General features: G+C 32.7%; 1 protein-coding gene across 1 annotated transcript in view; it reads left to right on the top strand.

Annotated features, from left to right (window-relative positions):
* Positions 1-20,377, top strand: part of LOC145269484 (metabotropic glutamate receptor 3-like) — a 46,948-nt gene that overhangs the window by 21,302 nt on the left and 5,269 nt on the right. The window contains exons 3-5 of the mRNA XM_080125208.1: positions 5,631-6,342; positions 12,136-12,672; positions 17,961-18,179. Of these exons, the coding sequence (XP_079981334.1) occupies positions 5,631-6,342; positions 12,136-12,672; positions 17,961-18,179 (1,468 nt within the window). The remainder of the gene's footprint in view (positions 1-5,630; positions 6,343-12,135; positions 12,673-17,960; positions 18,180-20,377) is intronic.

Below are 20,377 nucleotides of genomic sequence, written 5' to 3'. Positions count from 1 at the left end.
GTATGACGAATCCTTGATAAAATTATTTATAAAAAAAATAGATTATTATGGTGCCATCAGCTATAATCAAAAACCCGAAAGCAAAATTATGAAGAATTTTTAGTAAAATTAGTTATAAAAAATTTAAAAGACTTGAGTGCCATCAATCAATCGAAACCGAAACCGAAACCGAAACGAAAACTCATGAATAATTCTTGGTAAAATTATTTATTGGAAATACATAACAGTTAAACGACCCAGACGTAAATGTGACACAAAAATAACACATCTGGTATCATATTAATATATAGACTAGTGTGACCTGTGGAAATTCCACAGTGGACTCTTTTATACATAATATATTGATGTTGGCATTCTGTGGATGTTCAGCATAAGTATAGACGCCCTGGTAATATTTTATCTCTTTTGTTAAAACGGCAAAACTATTTATCTAAGCTAGCAGAGACGCCTGACAGAGCCCGGTTGTAAAGTACGCTTAAATATGATATTTTAATTTATTCAGATTTTATATTATTATAGAGTTAATGTTTAATGGAATCCTATATATGATAAAATTGTGATTTCAAAAATAAAAAAATATATCATATGACTTGGGTGCATCAGCTTGAATCGGAACCAAAATTTATGAAGAATATATATATATATATATATATATATATATATATATATATATATATATATATGTGTGTGTGTGTGTGTATATATATATATATATATATATATGTATATATATGTATATATATGTATATATATGTATGTATATAGATATAATTTTAGTTTCTTTTAGCTATAATCGAAACTGAAACCAAAACTTACGAAGAATTCTTGGTAAAATTATTTATTACAAAAAATCAAAGTCCATAATAGTTAAACGACAGTCACTCGGAAGAAAACGATGTAAGCGTGACACACAAAATAACACAAACGCTATCGTATTAATATATAGATAACCAATCATTATCTGAACATTTCAAAAATTTAATTATTTTTTAATGGTTAAAAATGGCTAAAAATGTTTGAACAGTCATTTTTGCAGCTTATATCACACTTTACATATTTATTAGAAGACCTAATTAAAATTACTTTTTATTGGTTAAAATGGTTAAAAATGTTTGGACAGTTATTTTTGCAGATAATATCATCCTTTACCGTTTTTAGAACATCTCATTAAAGTTATTAGAAAACCAATTAAAATTATTTTTGATTGGTTAAAAATGGTTAAAAATCTTTGAATAGTAATTTTTGCAGATAATATCATCCTTCACCGTTTTTAGAACATCTCATTAAAATTATTAGAAGACCAATAAAAATTATTTTTGATTGGTTAAAAATGGTTAAAAATGTTTGAATAGTAATTTTTGCAGATAATACCTTTTTTACCGTTTTAAGAACATCTCATTAAAATCATTAGAAGACTAATTAAAATTATTTTTGATTGGTTAAAAATGGTTAAAAATGTTTGAACATTTATTTTTTACAGATAATATCATTCTTTACTGTTTTTAGAAAACCTCATAAAATTATTAGAAGATCGAATTAAAATTATTTTTGATTGGTTAAAAATGATTAATAATGTTTGAACAGATATTTTTTACATTTAAAACATTCTTTTACCGTTTTTAGAACATCTCATTAAAATTATTAACAGACCTCATTAGAATTATTTTTAAATGGTTAAATATGGCTAAAAATGTTTGAACAGTTATTTTTTACAGATAATATCATCCTTTATCATTTTATAAGCAGATCCAATTAAAATTATTTTTGAATGACTGAAAATGGCTAAAACTGTTTTAGCAGTTATTTTGTTACGGATAATATTATCCCTTGCCATTTTATTAGACGAACTAATTAAAATTGTTTAATCTTTAAATTTTTAAACACTTATTTTTTTTACAGATAATAACAACCTTTACTCTTTTTTACAACTCCTCATTAAATAGCAAAAAAGGGTTTTAAATGTTTGAACAGCTATTTTTACAACTGATATAATCGCTTTTTTTATAAGAAAAACTAATTAAAAACGTTTTTGAATGGCTGAAAATGTTATTTTTTTTACAAATAATATCATCTTTTATCTTTTTATGGCACTTTATTAAAATTATTTTGGAATGGCAAAAAAAAAAAAATGGTTAAAAATGCTTGAACAGCTATTTTTACAAATGATATCATCTCTTGGCTTTTTTATTAGACAAACTAATTAAAATTATCTTTGAATGGCTGAGAATATCTAAAAATGATCGAAAAGTTATTTTTTTTTTACAGATAATATAGCCCCTTACCTTTTTTTTAGTAGAAGAGCTTATTCAAATTGTTTTTGGATGACTAAAAATGTCTAAATAAAACTTCCAAAAATGCCAAAACAGCTATTTTTTGCAGTTGATTTTATTTATTGATATCATCTGTAAAAAAATAAATGTTCAAACATGTTTTAGTCGTTTTTAGCCACTAAACATCTATCTCATTCCTGATTCAGATTATTTTTTTTTAATTGCTGCAAGTAGGTAAAAATTATGTAAACAGCTATATTTTCAGGTGATGTCCTCATAATATAACAATGTAATTAACAATCCTCGCTGATTCATCTGAGATGAATGAAAAATAGGAGGCATTACTTTTACGTATCCAAAACTTGAACGTATTAAGCAGATAATTCTTGTAAATCTAATATATATATATATATATATATATATATATATATATATATATATATATATATATTTATATATACATTTATTTACCAGTGGTGAAAAAACCGGACTAGAGTGCTCAATGTGTAGCCAGAGCAGTATATAAGAAATTTATTATTGTGAGTCCAGAATGAGTTTACATATTGTTTCAACTAGAGTCCATCTATGAATTCTGACGATGCTAGTTGGATATTTCCTCTCTTTGAGGATCTTCCTCTAGTTGAAACAATATGTAAACTCATTCTGGACTCACAGTAATAAATTTCTTATATATATATATATATATATATATATATATATATATATATATATATATATATATATATATGTGTGTGTGTGTGTGTGTGTGTGTGTGTGTGTGTGTGTTTGTCTGGCTATCGATTTGTCGGTCTATCTGTCTGTCTCTATATTTTCAAACTCTATCTCCTCCGAAACTAAAAGTCACAGAGCGACGCTGGGGGCCTCAAATGACTGGATGTTTTTTATATGGACGTTCTTTTATAAGTCTTTAGCCGGTTAAAATTGTTTTTAAGGGTTCAAAAATGAAAAAAAAAAAAATCGGTAAACATTTCCTACATTCATCTTAGTTTATTGTTAATATTTAATCTTTAATAACTTTATACGCATGTCACGTTGGTACGGTGGTAACGTTACCAGCTTTGAATGCTACAGTTTCGTTTTCGATTCTAGCTGATCGCACCTAAATATATATATTTTTTTAATTTTGAAATCACGACCCTGTAATAATATATACGGAACTGGACAAATTAAAATATGATTCTTCAGAACATTGGTCTTATCTTGGGTGCAATTTTCACAACGTTTCGGTCGATGTAATCTCCGACTTTCTTCAAGAATGTTTCTGGCAAACAATTTTGAGAATGACGTTTATCAAATATTATTTATTTTAAACAAATAAATATTTGTTTATTTTCATAATATTGCGTTATAATTTTGGCTTATAAACATATTATATATATATATATATATATATATATATATATATATATATATATATATATATATACATATATATATATATATATATATATATATATATATATATATATATATATATATATATATATATATATATATATATTAGCGGTCTGGCGGGGCCAAAGGGGATTCAGCCAAGCTAAAAATTTGTCTCAAAGCAAACTAAAGGAAAAATGGGGCATATTTTATTTTACGCCCGGGCAAAGGCCGGCGCTCTCCTCGCTAATTTATTCCTAATTATTTACAAAGAATATTGTATTGTTCGCTACGTGTTTATACAGTGCCGGCAAAAAGAAAGTCTGCACTTGTAATTTTTTCAAAAACTGCAAATTTAAGTTAAATTTAATTTAACTGTTTAAACAACTTATACTTCATTTGATTCGCCTTTACTCCTCTATAATTTTACCTGTCATATTTGAACATTTAATTAAAATATTCTTGTGTTCACGTCAATTTAAAAAATAACTTCAAAATTGGAAGGCAAAAAGAAAGTCCATAGCAACAAATTCGCTTAAAACCAGCTTAAATTATCGCCCCTAAATCAGTTTAAAATATCCATCTACAGGCAACAAAGCATCTCTAATCGTAATTGTTGTTGTTTCAGGTTATACAACGTAACATTTAGTCCATATGCTTAGTGATCGCCAGAAGCTAAGTAATCCCCACCTTTCTGGTTTATCCGATCGAGAAATCGGCCGCAGATTGAAATATGATGAGAAAACGGTACTAAAGACTGTGCAAAAGCACCAAAACACCGGCAGTGTCCGTGATGCCCTTAAATCTAGTTAATTCTCACAGGAAAGACAATGCTATCAAGATCCGCAGCCTAAGAAACAAATTTGAAACAGCTCCCCAAATCCAACAACAGTGCAATCTCGTTAAAAAGTGCTCTTTTTATACTGTCAAGAACAAATTAAAGGAATTTAATTTGCGAGTATATATTGCAAGACACAAGCCAATGATTTCTGTAAAGAACAGAAAGCGCCGTCTGGACTTTGTCAGATGCAATGAAGACCATGACTCTTCATATTGGTCAAAAGTGCTTTTTAGCGACGAAAGCAAGTTCAATAGGCTAGGCAAGTGATGGTAGGCAGTACGTCCGTCGGAGGAAAAACGAATAATATAATCTAAGTGCTCAGTTTCAACGCTGAAAGGTGGTGGAGGTTCAGTTTTAGTGTAGGGCATTATTAGTACCAATGGTCCAAGGCCTATAGTTCGCTTGCAAGGTCGAATTAATTCGACAAAGTACATTAATATGTTGACTGAGCATTTTCTACCTTACTTTGGTCGGAATTTGGATGGTAATCCCATCTGCATGCAGGATAATGATACCATTCAAACAGCTGGCAATGTCAAGAGGTTCCTGGAAGAGCATGATATTCCGTGTTTGGATTGACCTGCACAATCTCCAGACCTAAATCCTATCGAAAACGTATGGCATTACATTAAGCAACAGCTACGCAATGATAAAATTTCAACTTTGGACAAAAATTTAAGAAAAGTGGGATGCCCTTTCCCCGGAGTATTACTGCAGGGTAATTCAAGGAATTCCCAAAAGATTGCAGGGGGTCAAATTACAGAAGGGCTATGCTACTAAATATTAACTACTTCATTGTGTTCCTGTTGTATTTATGTTGCATTAATGCCCTAAAGTTACATTTAAATTAAATTTTCCATTGTGCGGACTTTCTTTTTGCCTCTTCAATTTGAAGTTATTTTTTTTAATTGACGTAAACACTAGAATATTTCAATTAAAAGTCAAATATGAACAGGTAAACTTATAGAATAAAAGGTCAATCAAATGAGATATAGTTTGTTTAAGCAGTTAAATAGAATTTTGCTTAAATTTGCAGTTTTTAGAAAAAAAAATTACAAGTGCGGACTTTCTTTTTGCCGCCCGTGTATTTATTTATGTATTTATTTGTTTTTCATGTATAAAAGGTGAACTATGTGAAAGGGAAAAAGTTGGATATATTGGAACCCTCAAGCAAATGCCCAAGTGATCCTTGCATCGAATGCGGACAATCAACAACTACTACTGCCGTCATTAAAACCACAACAACGGCCGCTCGAGTTACAACCACTCTAAGCCTGGCTGAACGAAATCTTATCACGATTCCAAAGGTTGACTACCTGACTGGCGTTTTTGGTCAAATCCCAATGAGGACCGAGGAGGAGTACGGTCTCCGGGATTCGCAGTGGATCATCGCACTGGGTGTGCTTGCCAGCCTCGGTGTGTTGGCCGTTATCATATTTGAGATCACCATCTTGTACAAACTCCTAGGCACTGAACTGGGGAACCAGTGGCGCACCATGTGGCTCGGCCAGCTCCTTCTGTTCGGGGTGCTTCTCTGTTTCCTTACTCTTTTCGCCTACCTGCCCAAGCCAACCCAGGAGACTTGCGGGATCACTCGGTTCGGGGTCGGATTCAGCTATTCTGTCGTCTTCTCTGTCATGCTGGTTAAGCTGATGGTCATCCTAACATCGAAGACCAGTGATGGACTGCTCCTCAACGATACGGAGTCGCCGAACTACTTACGGGGCACATACCAGATACTTTTGTTTATCTTCTCGGTAGGTGTGCAGCTCGTGATCAACATACAGTGGTTGTTAACTGTACCTCCCCGTGCGGTACCCGTCATCGACTTTACAGGTAAGATATATTTTCTACTTTCGTTCATCTCAAGCAAGACATATTGCCGCCAATTTTCTCAGATATGCTCTTAAAGAGAGTAACTCCGCTGTTATGGGAGGGCGATAGAGGGCAAATATAAACGCAATGGTGTAAACAAGTGCTTCCCAGAAGCACATATAAAATAAATTAGGGTCTTCCCTGGAGATATCCCTACCACACAGAGAGCCATCTTTAATGTAGGCACATATTCTATGCCCATGGTGATATTGGAGGTCAGATGGCCTGTTGTAAAATCAAAATGCAGCTTAACTTCAAACAAATTGCTAACAAAGATACTTGCGTACAGTAATTGAGTTGAGAGAGGAGAGGCCTAGAATTAGCGTCAATCTTTAAAGATGGCGGCCGTTAACCCCTTTCGAAAAGGTTACTGGTGGTAAACTTTTTTTTATCTGAAAATTTCCAAATTAAAATTATCCAAGTTAAAAAACCTTTGTTAGCAATTTTCCACACTCTCTATCGGTGCCTAAACCTAAACGTTGATTCCATGAACAAAGCTTCTCTCCTAGAACTGCCTGCCTGTGGAACTCTGTTCCGTTTGTCTGCTTTCCAGCTGACTACATCATTGTCGTCTTCAAGTCCAATGTAAACAAATTTTAATCGAACCGTCTTCGTAAATAACCTAATCATACCAAATTTCCACCACAAGCGATTACTACGCTACTGTTCCAATGCTTACAATACACACATTAGCTCTTATCTTTGAGTGGCTTCATGGCCTTGATATGTGGCGAACCCTTTGTAAAAATAAGACAAAATGGAGAATTGATGCCGCTGCTCATGAAAGTACTCATTCTGACGAGAGTGACTGTGGTATGGGATCAGATACATGAACACCATTATTTCAATAGATAATATGATGAAGATGTTGACTTTCTGTATAAAAACTAGCGTTGGGACAGGGCGATTAATCGGAATCGGGAATCAAAAAAATCCGAACTTCTGAGGGGTATCGAAATCGGAAAAATTTGTGCCTGTTTTCGGATGCCAAAAACGATTCTTTATTGTCACATTTTTTTAAAATTTTGTTCAAAACAAAATCTGCAATTGCTGATAGTAATTAAAAATTAATAAATAAGAAAAAAAAACCCCAGTTAGTTAAGAATCAACGTGTTGTTATCTGCGGTGTTATTTTGTAATGCAGGAAGAATCCGTTAGGCAAACGTCATCTGAAAGTCGGAGTTGTGTTTTTCGTGGTAGAAGCGTTGTTTAAATTTTAAAACAAAATACATATGAAATACGTTTATAAACAGAATTACAACGCATTATTATGATATATAATAATATAGCATTATATATTACATTACATTATTTTCAAACCAATAAAATATACCCAAATTTGACTGTATTTGTATATATAGTGTCCTGACAAGCCAGCTTTAATCTTGCTGCTTTAGGACGAAGTTTGATTAGGTTCTTTTTTTTTTGCTTGATTGTTTCCCATTTGGCCTTGCCGGGCAACTAATATATATATATATATATATATATATATATATATATATATATATATATATATATATATATATATATTGTTTTCAGGATACAAAATTTATATATATACCAAGGATATATATATATATATATATATATATATATATATATGTGTGTGTGTGTGTGTGTGTGTGTGTGTGTGTGTGTGTGTGTGTGTGTGTACCGTGTGTGCAAAATCAAGTCTTCAAGACAATGTGTTGATGGCAACAAAAAGTGTATTTCATTTTACGTTACAATTGTTTCAATGGCCAGTTCGATAATTTCAAGCATTATATCGTTTGAACATTTTCAAAAAACAGCATTTCTTCAGACTTTATGAATAAACACACTTTTGGCAATGTAGCATTTTTTGAATAGAAAGAAAAAAAAAGGGGGTAGAAATCACTAACGTGAAAAGCATGCGAGAAACATTTACCTTGGTTGTGAATTACCTCCCTTTAACCATTATAAGAAACAAAATCGACCCCGTTTCAAACATAAATAACTAGCAGTACTTAACAACATAATTGGATTATCTCCCTTCAAATCATCATAATTTTATTTTATTCTCATATTCAATCAAATTCTAAACCTGAAATCTTCTTATGTTCATGTACCAATAGAACGATAATTTATAAACATTACTTGCCACTAATACGAAACTAAAACTAACCGTAACGTTTTTACTAGGTTGTTACGGCCATAATATAAATATAGAAACAAAATTTAAAAAAATTCTTTTTACAAAATATCAATCATTGGAAAATAAAGGAATTTAGGAACCCAACAAATGAGATATATATGAAATTTTTTTTTTTAATGGCTTAGGGCTCTCCGTAGAAACTTCCCATAACTCTGTTCTTAAATAGGGATACAAAAATTAGGCGATGCATTAATATTTAAATGGGCTTTTCCGTAACCACAACCAAGGTAAATGTTTCTCGCATGCTTTCCCCGTTAGGGATCCCCTCTATTTTTCTTTCTATTCAAAAAATGCTACATTGCCAAAAGTGTGTTTATTCATAAAGTCTGAAGAAATGCTGGTTTTTGACAATTTTCAAACGATATAATGCTTGAAATTGTCGAACTGAACATTGAAGCAATTATAATGTAAACTGAAATACACTTTTTGTTGCCATCAACACCTTATCTTGAACTCTTGATTTTGCACACACAGTATATTAATGCTCAATTATGAAATGTGATAATTTTGTAGCTTAATCCTTAAGTCAACCATTTTTGGCTTAAAACCTATTGGTATATGAAAATTTACCGAATTACACGAACTCAGTATATAACATATAAGTCTCTCTCTATATATGTATACATATATAGTCATCCACATAAGTACTGTTTCGCTGTATCACAGCTTATCAGTGTGTCTAGACAGGCAACTACCTTAAGCTAGGATCAAAACCCGACTGCCCAAACGAAAGTCAAGGCTTTGAACTATTACGCCAATCAGCAGCTGCTGTCACGGCAGTAAATTAACAATGTTTTGACATCGTCCGAATACCTAAGCTCGATTTGCTTACACAAAGAGCATTGCTTAATACGTCAATAGTATATCGTGTATCACTTTCCAATAAGCTCAACTCAAGATAAGGAGCATTATAGTCATCCACATAGGTACTGTTTCGCTATATCACAGCCCATCAAAAAGCCAAAATTACAACGCAATATAATGAAAGTAAACAAATATTTATTTGTTTAAAATTAATATTTCGAGGATAGACGCCATCCTCAGAGTTTTATACATTTTTCTTTTTCTTTTTTTTCTTTGCCGTGATGTTAAATTGACGAAAACAGTTCGTATTTTTCCCTCATTTCAAAATGACACCACAGTCAACAATACACAGACTCTTTACTGACTGTTTGTTTTAAGGAAAAGAAAAAAATGTATTATTTTCATAATATTGCGTTGTAATTTTGGCTTATAAACGTAATTTATACGTATTATATATATATAGCAATAATATAAAGCTGAATGTGTGTGTGTGTGTGTGTGTGTGTGTGTGTGTGTGTGTGTGTGTGTGTGTGTGTGTGGTCACGAATAGGCTCCTATATGGTTGACTATTTAAAAAAAAAGACCTGATTACATATAACGATAGAAGATGTATCGAGACACAGGAATGGATATGTCTCATTTGGCAGAACGGCGGTTCATTAAAATTGTGGGGTCTACGTTCGCGCCTGGTCCACAAAGTATGGAAAAAAAATTTTAAATTAAAAAAAAACATTTACAAGTGTTTTTGATATAGATGTACATAAGAATACTTTGATAAGTATGTTTTAACTTAGAGATGGTATAATAAAATTGTGGGGTCTGCGTTCGCGCATAGCCTCCATAGCATGGAAATAGGCACAAACTTTAATAAAGATTTTTCATATCTATCTCCGTAAGTATACTTTGATAGTTATGTTTCAGTTTGAAGAAATATGGTATAATAAAGTTATGGGGTGTTCGTTCGCGCCTGACCTCCATAGAATGTAAATATGTCACAAAGTTTAACAAGGCTTTTTTTAATATAGATCCACAGAATATTGTGAAGAGTGTTTCAGTGTGAACAGGTATTGTATAATAAATTATGGGATTTATCTATTTTATTTTTACTTTCATCATATTTTGCTTTGGTTTTGATATCCCCAAATTCGAAGCTATCTCTTTACAACCCTTCCTTTTCATAACCTATCATACTTTCATAAATCAGAGTCGATTTTCTGTAGGCTGTTTTTGAACCCAGTTTACGACGGGTACTTTTGCTAGTATATATATATGTTTATATATATATATATATATATATATATAATCCTTATACGCTGTGAAATTTACTTTATGTATGAAAATCAAAGAGGGGAAATATAGCATATAGGAAATATTTTTGATATGTATCTGATATAAATATGAAAAAGAATAATATAAAGAAACTTAAAATAATATAATGGAATTTTGGAATCAAGTCTCCCCTTGCTGTTATTTCAGATCATTTGAAATCACATTAGCAAGTTTTAGTCTCTCATCTACCAAGCCAAAGGTTTGAGGGAAAATTATGTATGTATGAATTTAATTAAGAAATAATCATTCACACACATACACACACATGTATATGTTTCTGAAAAAAAAATGATTATTCAATTATATTTCACACTTTATTAATAACAGGTGCCTTTTATAAATGTAAATACAGAGCATATACAAATAAATGACAAAAGTCTGTATTCCAAATTCCAAGGTGTTTTTAAAAGTTTTTAGGATGGCGTAAATATCATAAAACACAATTTCAAATACTCCAATTTTTTTCGGATTTATGTAATCATGCGCATAAATTCTTTTTATTTTCTTTTAAATTTAATGAGGTTTTATTCTTTTGATGAAATATATCAATCAGGGCGGAAAATATTCAAAAAATTACATAATAATTATATGATTGTTTCTGCGCTATGAAACAGGTACTGTCAGGTATTTAATATTTTAACATCCTGAAAGAAATAAACAGTAAGATGAACAACATTTTGGAATTAGGAATATAGATTTTTGTTTTATATATATATATATATATATATATATATATATATATATATATATATATATATATATATATATATATATATATATATATATATATATATACAAGTGGCGGACGGATGTTTGTTTAAATAGATATTCGGACAGATTATTTGCGGGCATCGCTTCCGTGGTCGAGTGGTAGAACTGCCGACTGTCAACACGACGGTTCTAGGTTCGATCTTTCGATCTTTGGCTTGGGAGAGGTGCTTGTCTAGCGGCACTGATGAGTTGTGATACAACTAAACAGGACTGTATGTTGATGACTAAAAACATCTATCTATCTCTATATATATATATATATATATATATATATATATATATATATATATATATATATATATATATATATATATATCCCCGAAACAATATTTCATTGTAAACAACTGATGATCACCTTAAAAAAATAGATTATTACTGACACTATAGTGAATTCGAGAGAGCAATTTAATGCAGTGATTGCAGGTGATTGAATGACTTACTAACTAAAGAGTTTTCTAATGAATGATAAAAAATAGTTTTTTTTATACTTTTAAAGGTTAAAAACTTTTAAGACTATATATATATATATATATATATATATATATATATATATATATAGTTAACGTGAACAAGACTTTAAAGAAAAATAAAACAGTATTCATTGACGACACTTATTCTTTCTTTTCTTTTTTTTTTCTACATTTTCTCGGCCGGCACGAACCTAAACGTCCCTGCAGGCAATAGGGTTTGGATTTGCAATCACTATACGTGGTCCACACAATATGGAGCCGGATCGATGGAGCACTTCCTACGCAACAATTTTGAGAACCACCTTCTGACCCTCGTCTACATCATGTTCCTCATTCTCGTTACAACATTTGTCTCGATGAAAGCGCACGGCATCATTACCAACCACCGTGAGAGCGTGTTCATCGGTATCTCGGCCGGCCTTAGTATCCCTCTCTGGATCGCATGGACTCTCATTGGTGGCCTGAATCGGAAGTCGATTTACGCCGAACAGTATGGCGATGCGTGCATGGCGTTTGGTTTGTTCCTGACCGGCAGCCTCATATTGTTCGCCATGTTTCTGCCTAAGGTCCGTCAGATGGTCAACATGGGAATGGAGGGTGTCTACTTGGAAGATGACCGCGACACGACTTATGGCTCCGCCATTATGCCACCACCAAGTTACAAAAGCGGATACCGAGGACCGGGGTCAGTTGTCTACATTAATAACGGAAGCGTCTTCAACGAATCTTTCAACAAAGACCCAAGTGAGTTCTTCTTCTTCTTCTTCTTCTTCTTCTTCTTCTTCTTCTTCTTCTTCTTCTTCTTCTTTTGGATGTTTGTATTTGGATTTTTCTTTTCTTTAACGTCGGGTTAATTCCTTTGACATCAGGCATACAAGCAGTAACTTTCTCCGTTCTCCAAAAGCAAGCCTTTTGCAAAACTGGGAAAGAAACTGTTTCGTCAATCTGATTAAGCTATTTATAGTGGTTTTTCATCATAGTCACAAGCGTTCCATAGTCTAACTAATTCCTAATCAGATCTTGGTATTTAAAAAAACAAAAATCATGTGCTTCCTTTTGCGCTCTCGTATCGAAAGGGCACGTTATGTCAATGATTGAGCAAGTTATCTTGTTTTTGTTTATAAAAATATATCAAGTTTGGAATATTCTAAGACCTTATCAGTTTCTTTCGGCATGTCCCAAAGAAGTTTGGCATTATCGTGTTTATGTTTGGGCTCATACCACTTTTCATTGTAGTCTAATTCATAGAGTTTGCAGTGTAGGACTTGAGCAACTTGCAGTGTAGGACTTGAGCAACTTGCAATGTAGGACTTGAACGACAGCGGCCATTGGTCTTCACTGGAATTTGAGTGGCAATAACCCCCCCCCGGACCCCGTTCTCTTTGCACTTATCCAGCGGAGGTCTGGTTAGCGCCCTCCGCGGTCTTTCCATCCTCTTTGATCCTTCTCGACTATTTGGCAACATTCTTGGGGGGGGGCAATGGAAGGAAATGACTCAGAGGATAGAGAATATGTAGATATGCAGCTTCACTATTCTTGGTTCCATGTTTTGCCTCTGCAGCAGTTTGTCTGGCCTGAGCATGTGGTTCATGTGTATTAGTCTCCGCATTCAAGGGTTTACCTTAATATTTCAGCTGTTTTCATTATCATCATTTGTTGTATATTTGAAGCCATTCCTCTGATTCCAATTTCTCCCATTTTTTCAAAGTTTTTTAGAAATTGTTCTTAGTGCTCGTACTATTATTATTATTATTATTATTATTATTATTATTATTATTATTATTATTATACTAATATTAAAAGTAATGGATCAATACGCTAGCAGATAAATACATATTTAAAATCGCACCCCCAATATTGCACAGGAAATCGAGGTCATGGGTCAGCATATGAACTCAGATGTCACATCGATTTGCTGTTAATTTTTAAATTTTTGTCGTTAACCACTTATCTATTACCACTCCTGTAAACGGGCGTGACATTACATGGCGTAAAGAGAAAGTGAGCGAGTGAAGGAGTTCGTTGGGATGCTTTGAATCGATTAAAAATTAGCAGGCCAAGATCTCAGATGTACGTAGCCCCTGAAATTCTTCCTCCTCGTCAGAAAAGAAGGCAACGTAAACAACTGAATAAATAGCCCTTCTCCAGCTTCAGAATGTTTTCTTTCCTTTGGGTTGTGTGATGAGACTTGCCTTCAGGCGAGAATATCCCCCCCCCCGCTATGGAGACAATCGGAAATGAGCTATCTCAGTCGAGAGAGTAGAAAAAAGAGACACTAGGTATGATTTAATACTATGATTTATTTATTGAACGACATGCGCAAAGCCGTTGCTCGTTACAAGAGCCGTTTAATTATCAAACGGCTTTTCTTGTAAATGTATTGAGCAGATAATTGGGCCTCACATCAGTGAGGGGGGCATATACGCGAACAAGCCGTATCGAGGAAGGTCCCGAAACGGTGCCTATTCTCTCCTGATGACCCAATATTATCTATAAGACGAAATACCCCCAAACATGACTACATAAAGTTTTAAAAGACATGCTATGGAATACCCCTCCAAAAGCACCATCCTATAAAACTCAGACGAGGAAAGCCCTAGGAAGGCGCTTCATCTCTCGCTTGACATTGACTTTATAAAAGAAGAAAACAGCTAACACACATCAGTATATACAAGCCTATAAGGTAAGCTGTTTCTCTCAAATACAACATCTTCTGTTGTTCGCTTGCTTCATAGCGAGTTTCTACTACTGTTCCGGTAGTAATTTTTATCCTCTAAACATTATTGGATCATTACATGCGTAGATGGGAGATTGGGGATTATTCCGACTTCCGTTTTCACCTGAATGCGTTTCCGCCGGCGTAACTGCTGAACCTTCTTCGGGTGCACCTCAGCCAAATGTACAAATACTTTTTTTTTTACTGTTTGCTTTCTTTTTATATCCACGTGGTGTTTTTGTCCATCCATTAAAATTCGTTGTTATTTTACTCCCATGGTTTAATGTTTTCATTACCACATGTCTCCGAAAGGCATTGTTTACCAAGCCATAATGTTTGTCAAAATATAACAAAAACATACTTCCTAGATTTTAAAACCAGGTATAATAATGATAAATGCACATTCAAAAACAATTAACGCCGATTCAAAACATTACTAATGAACTATTACTCTAGAAAACGGTCAATCGCCAATACATACTAGAAAGTAGTTCGATGGACCAGCACATATTAATATTTAAACGATTTGTATAGATTATGCTTTAAAGAGAACTTGGATATTCTAAATTGTAATGACCTCCCAAACTTATTAAACCATGAAAGTGAAATAGCAACAAACTGTAAACACAGAATAGACTTTATTTTGAGATAATAACATACTTAACTATTAAATAAATGAAAACTAAACTAAATCAATATATAAATAGCGATGACTAGCAAAATAAAAATAAATCATTCTAATAACGCACGTGCTAAAATAGGACCCATTGTTAACTCGACACAATGACAGAAGGGACTTGATGCAATAAAATAACAGAAAAAGGCATCGAATAAACGCCAGTCAGGCCTTCTTCTGAAAGAGCTCAGCCATTGGCTGATGGAAACATTAAACTACGTTAGAGAAATAGCTAGAGATTTTATTGTTTAATTAAACTAAACTCCATGTGGACATACAAAAACATGAAGAAAAAATCTTTACAATTAGCCTGACAGTTCCCCGTAAGTATGAAACACCAAAAGCTTAGTAGCCATGAATATATATATATATATATATATATATATATATATATATATATATATATATATATATTGTTTTTAGTTTAGTTTTAGCGCTATGTTTTGAATGAATTCAATTATTTACGAAAGTGCATTTTTACCTTAATGCGAGTTGGGAATAATTTTCCCTTTTAACCAACATGGGGAGCAGTATATATATTATTTTTTTTAAAATGTAATTATCCCCTGACACGTGTTTCGTCGTCTACGACTCATCAGAGTGGCTGTATCTAGCGAGATTCGAAATCGGGACCCAACGGTAATGAGCCTAAACCCTTACCGCTGGACCATCTCGCCAACTGTCTGGATATATCGCGATTTACTTAGCTTAGATGTTGTCTTTGTTTTGGTTTTAGCGATATGTTTTGTATATATATATATATATATATATATATATATATATATATATATATATATATATATATATATATATATATGTATTTAGGAAAACATTATTAAAAACAATATAATATAATATATATATATATATATATATATATATATATATATATATATATATATAATTCATTATGTCTGTCTGTCTCCATTTTTTCAAAGTGCCTCTCCTCCGATATGCAAAGTTAAAGTCGGTTCATTTTAAACTATTTCTTATCCGTCTGACGAATTTTTTGGTTTCGATTCAAGCCGATGGCGCCCAAGTCATATTTTTTTCTTTTGAAATTACTACTATATCAATGAACAGAGAATTGGCTCCATAATAATAAATATGAATTTTGCATGAATTAAAATATCATATTTAAGCGTATTTTAAAACCAAGTAATGCCTGGCGTCCTGCTAGCATATATACATATATATATATATATATATATATATATATATATATATATATATTATAATAATTAAATACCTACAGACACTAGTCTTTCATCCTTTCGGGAATATTCAATACAGGGTGTCACGATTGACACCAGTCGATAGATTTGAACCCGGCAACAGAAGCCATTTTTTTTTTTTTCAATTTTAATAGTTTGGATCCCTGAATGTTTTGATTTCGATTCCAACTGATTGCGTCAAAGCAATTTTTGAAATTTAGAAATCATTACTATATATATTGGGTACAATATAATAATCATTACAGAATTTCTTTATTAATTAAAATATTATATTTAAGCGTATTTTACGCCCGGGAAACGCTGGGCGACCTACTAGTATACTAATATCTATCTATCTATCAATCTATCTCTCTCTCTCTCTCTTTCTATATATATATATATATATATATTATTTACTATAATAATTATTAAATACTTACAGACACAAGTGTTTCATCCTTTCGGGAATCATCAGTGCTGGGTGTCACGATTAACGCCAGTCGAGAGATTTGAACTTCGGCAACAGAAATCATGTCTGGCTTCATTAGCAAGGACCCGAACCATTCGGCTACCGTCAACCGCAGGAGATACAATTGAAATTAAACATTTGTTCTTATTAAATGCTTTTAACGTCAGTTAGAGTGATCTAATCATTTCCTGACGATCTGTCGTATCAGCTGAGTTAACCAACTTTATTACAACTGAAAGTGCTCAACGATAAGAAACAAGTTTCTTAAAGGGGTTGACATTATTATTTACTATAATAATTATTAAATACCTACAGGCACTATATATATAGAGAGAAGAAGAAGAAGAAGAAGAAGAAGAAGAAGAAGAAGAGAGAAAGATAGGCACCATTGTAAACTGTAAATTATAATTTGCAAGAATTTAGTGTTTAACAGCATACTCCAAAAAATTGAATTTTCCTTAATCCATAGAATTTTAACGAAAAACGTTCTTTTTATCACATGGGTCCTTTTAGCAAATGAATATGATGTCGAAGCTATGATTTTGCTGGAAGAAAATGAATCTCAATTATACAAAAAAAACTTTATTTCAAAGAGTTCATGAAATGGAAAAAAGAAATAAAAAACGAAAAATATTAAAAATTAAAAATCCAGATGAAAGATAAAAATCAATGTTCTCATAAAGAGGAAGTCGGATTTATAATGTTGACAAATAGATCCAAATTAAAAATCTAAAATGTGCGTCATTCAAATCTGTAGAGAAATTCTGTTTGCAAGTCGAGGAAGAAAGATAGTTTCGAATCGTTAATTTTTTTGTGCAGTGATAATTTAATTAATTGATTGATGTCAACTGTTATAGATTGATTGGAAACCTTGTTTCATATACTTTATTCAATCGATATAACGTTGGCGAATTTTTTCATTGTTTTACTCATTATTCTGTTGTTCTATTTGTGCAGTGGCTTTGCATTTGAAGCATCCAGGTAGCACGTACAGCGGCCCGACCTATATCAAAACAAAAGGTCCAGAATCTCTTTATGGAACGAGCCGCGTCCTAAAGGTGACCCCGGATCTAACCGGAAGAATCATCGCTGATCGACGCCGGACCCAGTCTGAACACAATTACCCAGTTGGCGGGTACTCAGCACCACGTTCGGAAAAAGGAAGTACAATAATACGTAAGTATATATATATATATATCTTGGTCTTTTGTCAGGTCATGTCATATGCTACTGGTACCATGTAACCCAGTACTACCTGCCTCATGGTCGGATCACCGGCGACTAAACTGGTTCCCCCACCAGACTTGTTTGGTGAGGAGGGTGGCTAGTCTCCCTGAAGGATTAAAAACAAGACCTTCCAAAGGGCGAATGAACTCTTTTTCTGGGTCAACGGCCAACTAGCACAGTTTATATTTGTGTGTGTGTGTGTGTGTGTGTATGTGGTGAGGGCAACCTTTCTAGGAGAAGCAAATCTCTGATTTAAAAAACCATAAAGCGGAAGACCAGTACCCGCATTAAGCTGGTCTGCAGTTTAATTTGTTGCTCGCTATCTTGCTCTTGCTTGTTGCTGGATCTCAACATTTTGAACCGAGAGAGAGACTTAGCTGCCGTACAAAGCTAAGACTCTGTAACATCATCTTTGTATAGATACTCCCTCAGGCATTTGGGCTCATGGATTTTAAATGTCTGAGGGAGTGGCACTCGTCTGACAAGACGTTGCAAAAAATCATCATATCTTGGTGGAGGGGTTGGGTGGAGTTTCTAATGGTAAAATCGTTGAACTTTGACCCCTTGACAGCCAAATTTATGGCCGAAAAACGATTAAAAAGATTTTCCCAAATCTAAATGCCTCTTATATCAAATTTTGTGTGTGTAGATTAGTTTGGTAAGGAAATGTGCACACACAGAAACATACACACAGAAACACACACACACACAGAAACACACACAGAAAAACAGAAACACACACACAGAAACACACACACACACACACACACACACACAGAAACACACACACACAGAAACACACACAGAAACACACACAGAAGCACACGCAGAAACACACACGCAGAAACACACACACACACACACAGAAACACACACAGAAACACACACAGAAACACACACAGAAACACACACACACAGAAACACAGAAACAGACACACAGAAACACACACACATAAACATACACACAAAAACACACACACACACACAGAAACACACACACACACAGAAACACACACACACAGGCAGACAATTTCACTTTTATATATAGATTGCTTTGTATAATCTTTCAGGATTTTTTCTTCCTTTTCCCTTCTAACTTTTACCCCCATCACATCGCTCTCCCCTATAAAATATTTTTCCCCAATTCTAATCTAAAAATGTTTCCATCTCTAATCTGAATTTTTATTCAAAGGCGATGTTTTCTTTTACCTTTACCTTTGTATAATGACTCTACCAAACTCCTCCACCAAATTTCGGTGTAAACACTGGAAATTTTAGATGTTGGTTACCTGGAGATGAATCAAACTTTTTTTATACGGAAAGTACATAAGACCACAGCAAAGCCGGACGGAACTGCTATTATATAAGAAAATGGAATATTAAAAAAAATTTATAACTTTATAAACTCATTAAAATATTAAAAAAAAAAACTTTTAAAATGTATATATATATATATATATATATATATATATATATATATATATATTTATATGAAATTTTTGCGATACTTAGATCTTAAATATTTATGCAAAAATATATTATATATATATATATATATATATGTTCTTGCTTGGGCATTTGAACTGCGACTTCCGATTTCAAAAAAGTATCTGCTTTCATGACAGCTCTGTTTTAAATCCGATATTAAAAGCCACCGCTTCTATTCAAAGCATACGCAAGGTCAACAATATTTTTTATTTTAACTTATTTTAACGTGTTTTGCTTACAAATAAATATAATTTAACCCAGTTGAATAAAAAAGAACTGATTTAAAAAAAATGATTTTAAACAAATAAGTCAGCCAAATTTGGTCTAAACATTTGAAATTTTACATAAAGTGTATTCAGACACAGGGCAAGCTTTTTAATCGTTTTTTTTTTTTTTTTTTTTTTTTTTTTTTAGCTGAAAATTTGGCTTCCAAGGGGTCAAAGTTCAGAAGATTTGACCTTTGCGGTCTCTAGCAAATCATTAAGCTAATTTTGGGTCTAAACATTTGAAATTTTACATAAAGTGTATTCAGACACAGGGCAAGCTTTTTAATCGTTTTTTTTTTTTTTTTTTTTTTTTTTTAGCTGAAAATTTGGCTTCCAAGGGGTCAAAGTTCAGAAGATTTGACCTTTGCGGTCTCTAGCAAATCATTAAGCTAA

This window comes from Euprymna scolopes, chromosome 45, assembly GCF_053919585.1.
Source record: "Euprymna scolopes isolate OS-2025 chromosome 45, ASM5391958v1, whole genome shotgun sequence".
In the NCBI taxonomy this organism is placed as follows: Eukaryota; Metazoa; Mollusca; class Cephalopoda; order Sepiida; family Sepiolidae; genus Euprymna; species Euprymna scolopes.
The sequence above is the reverse complement of the archived record's forward strand: the minus strand, read 5'-3'. Positions and strand labels throughout refer to the sequence as shown.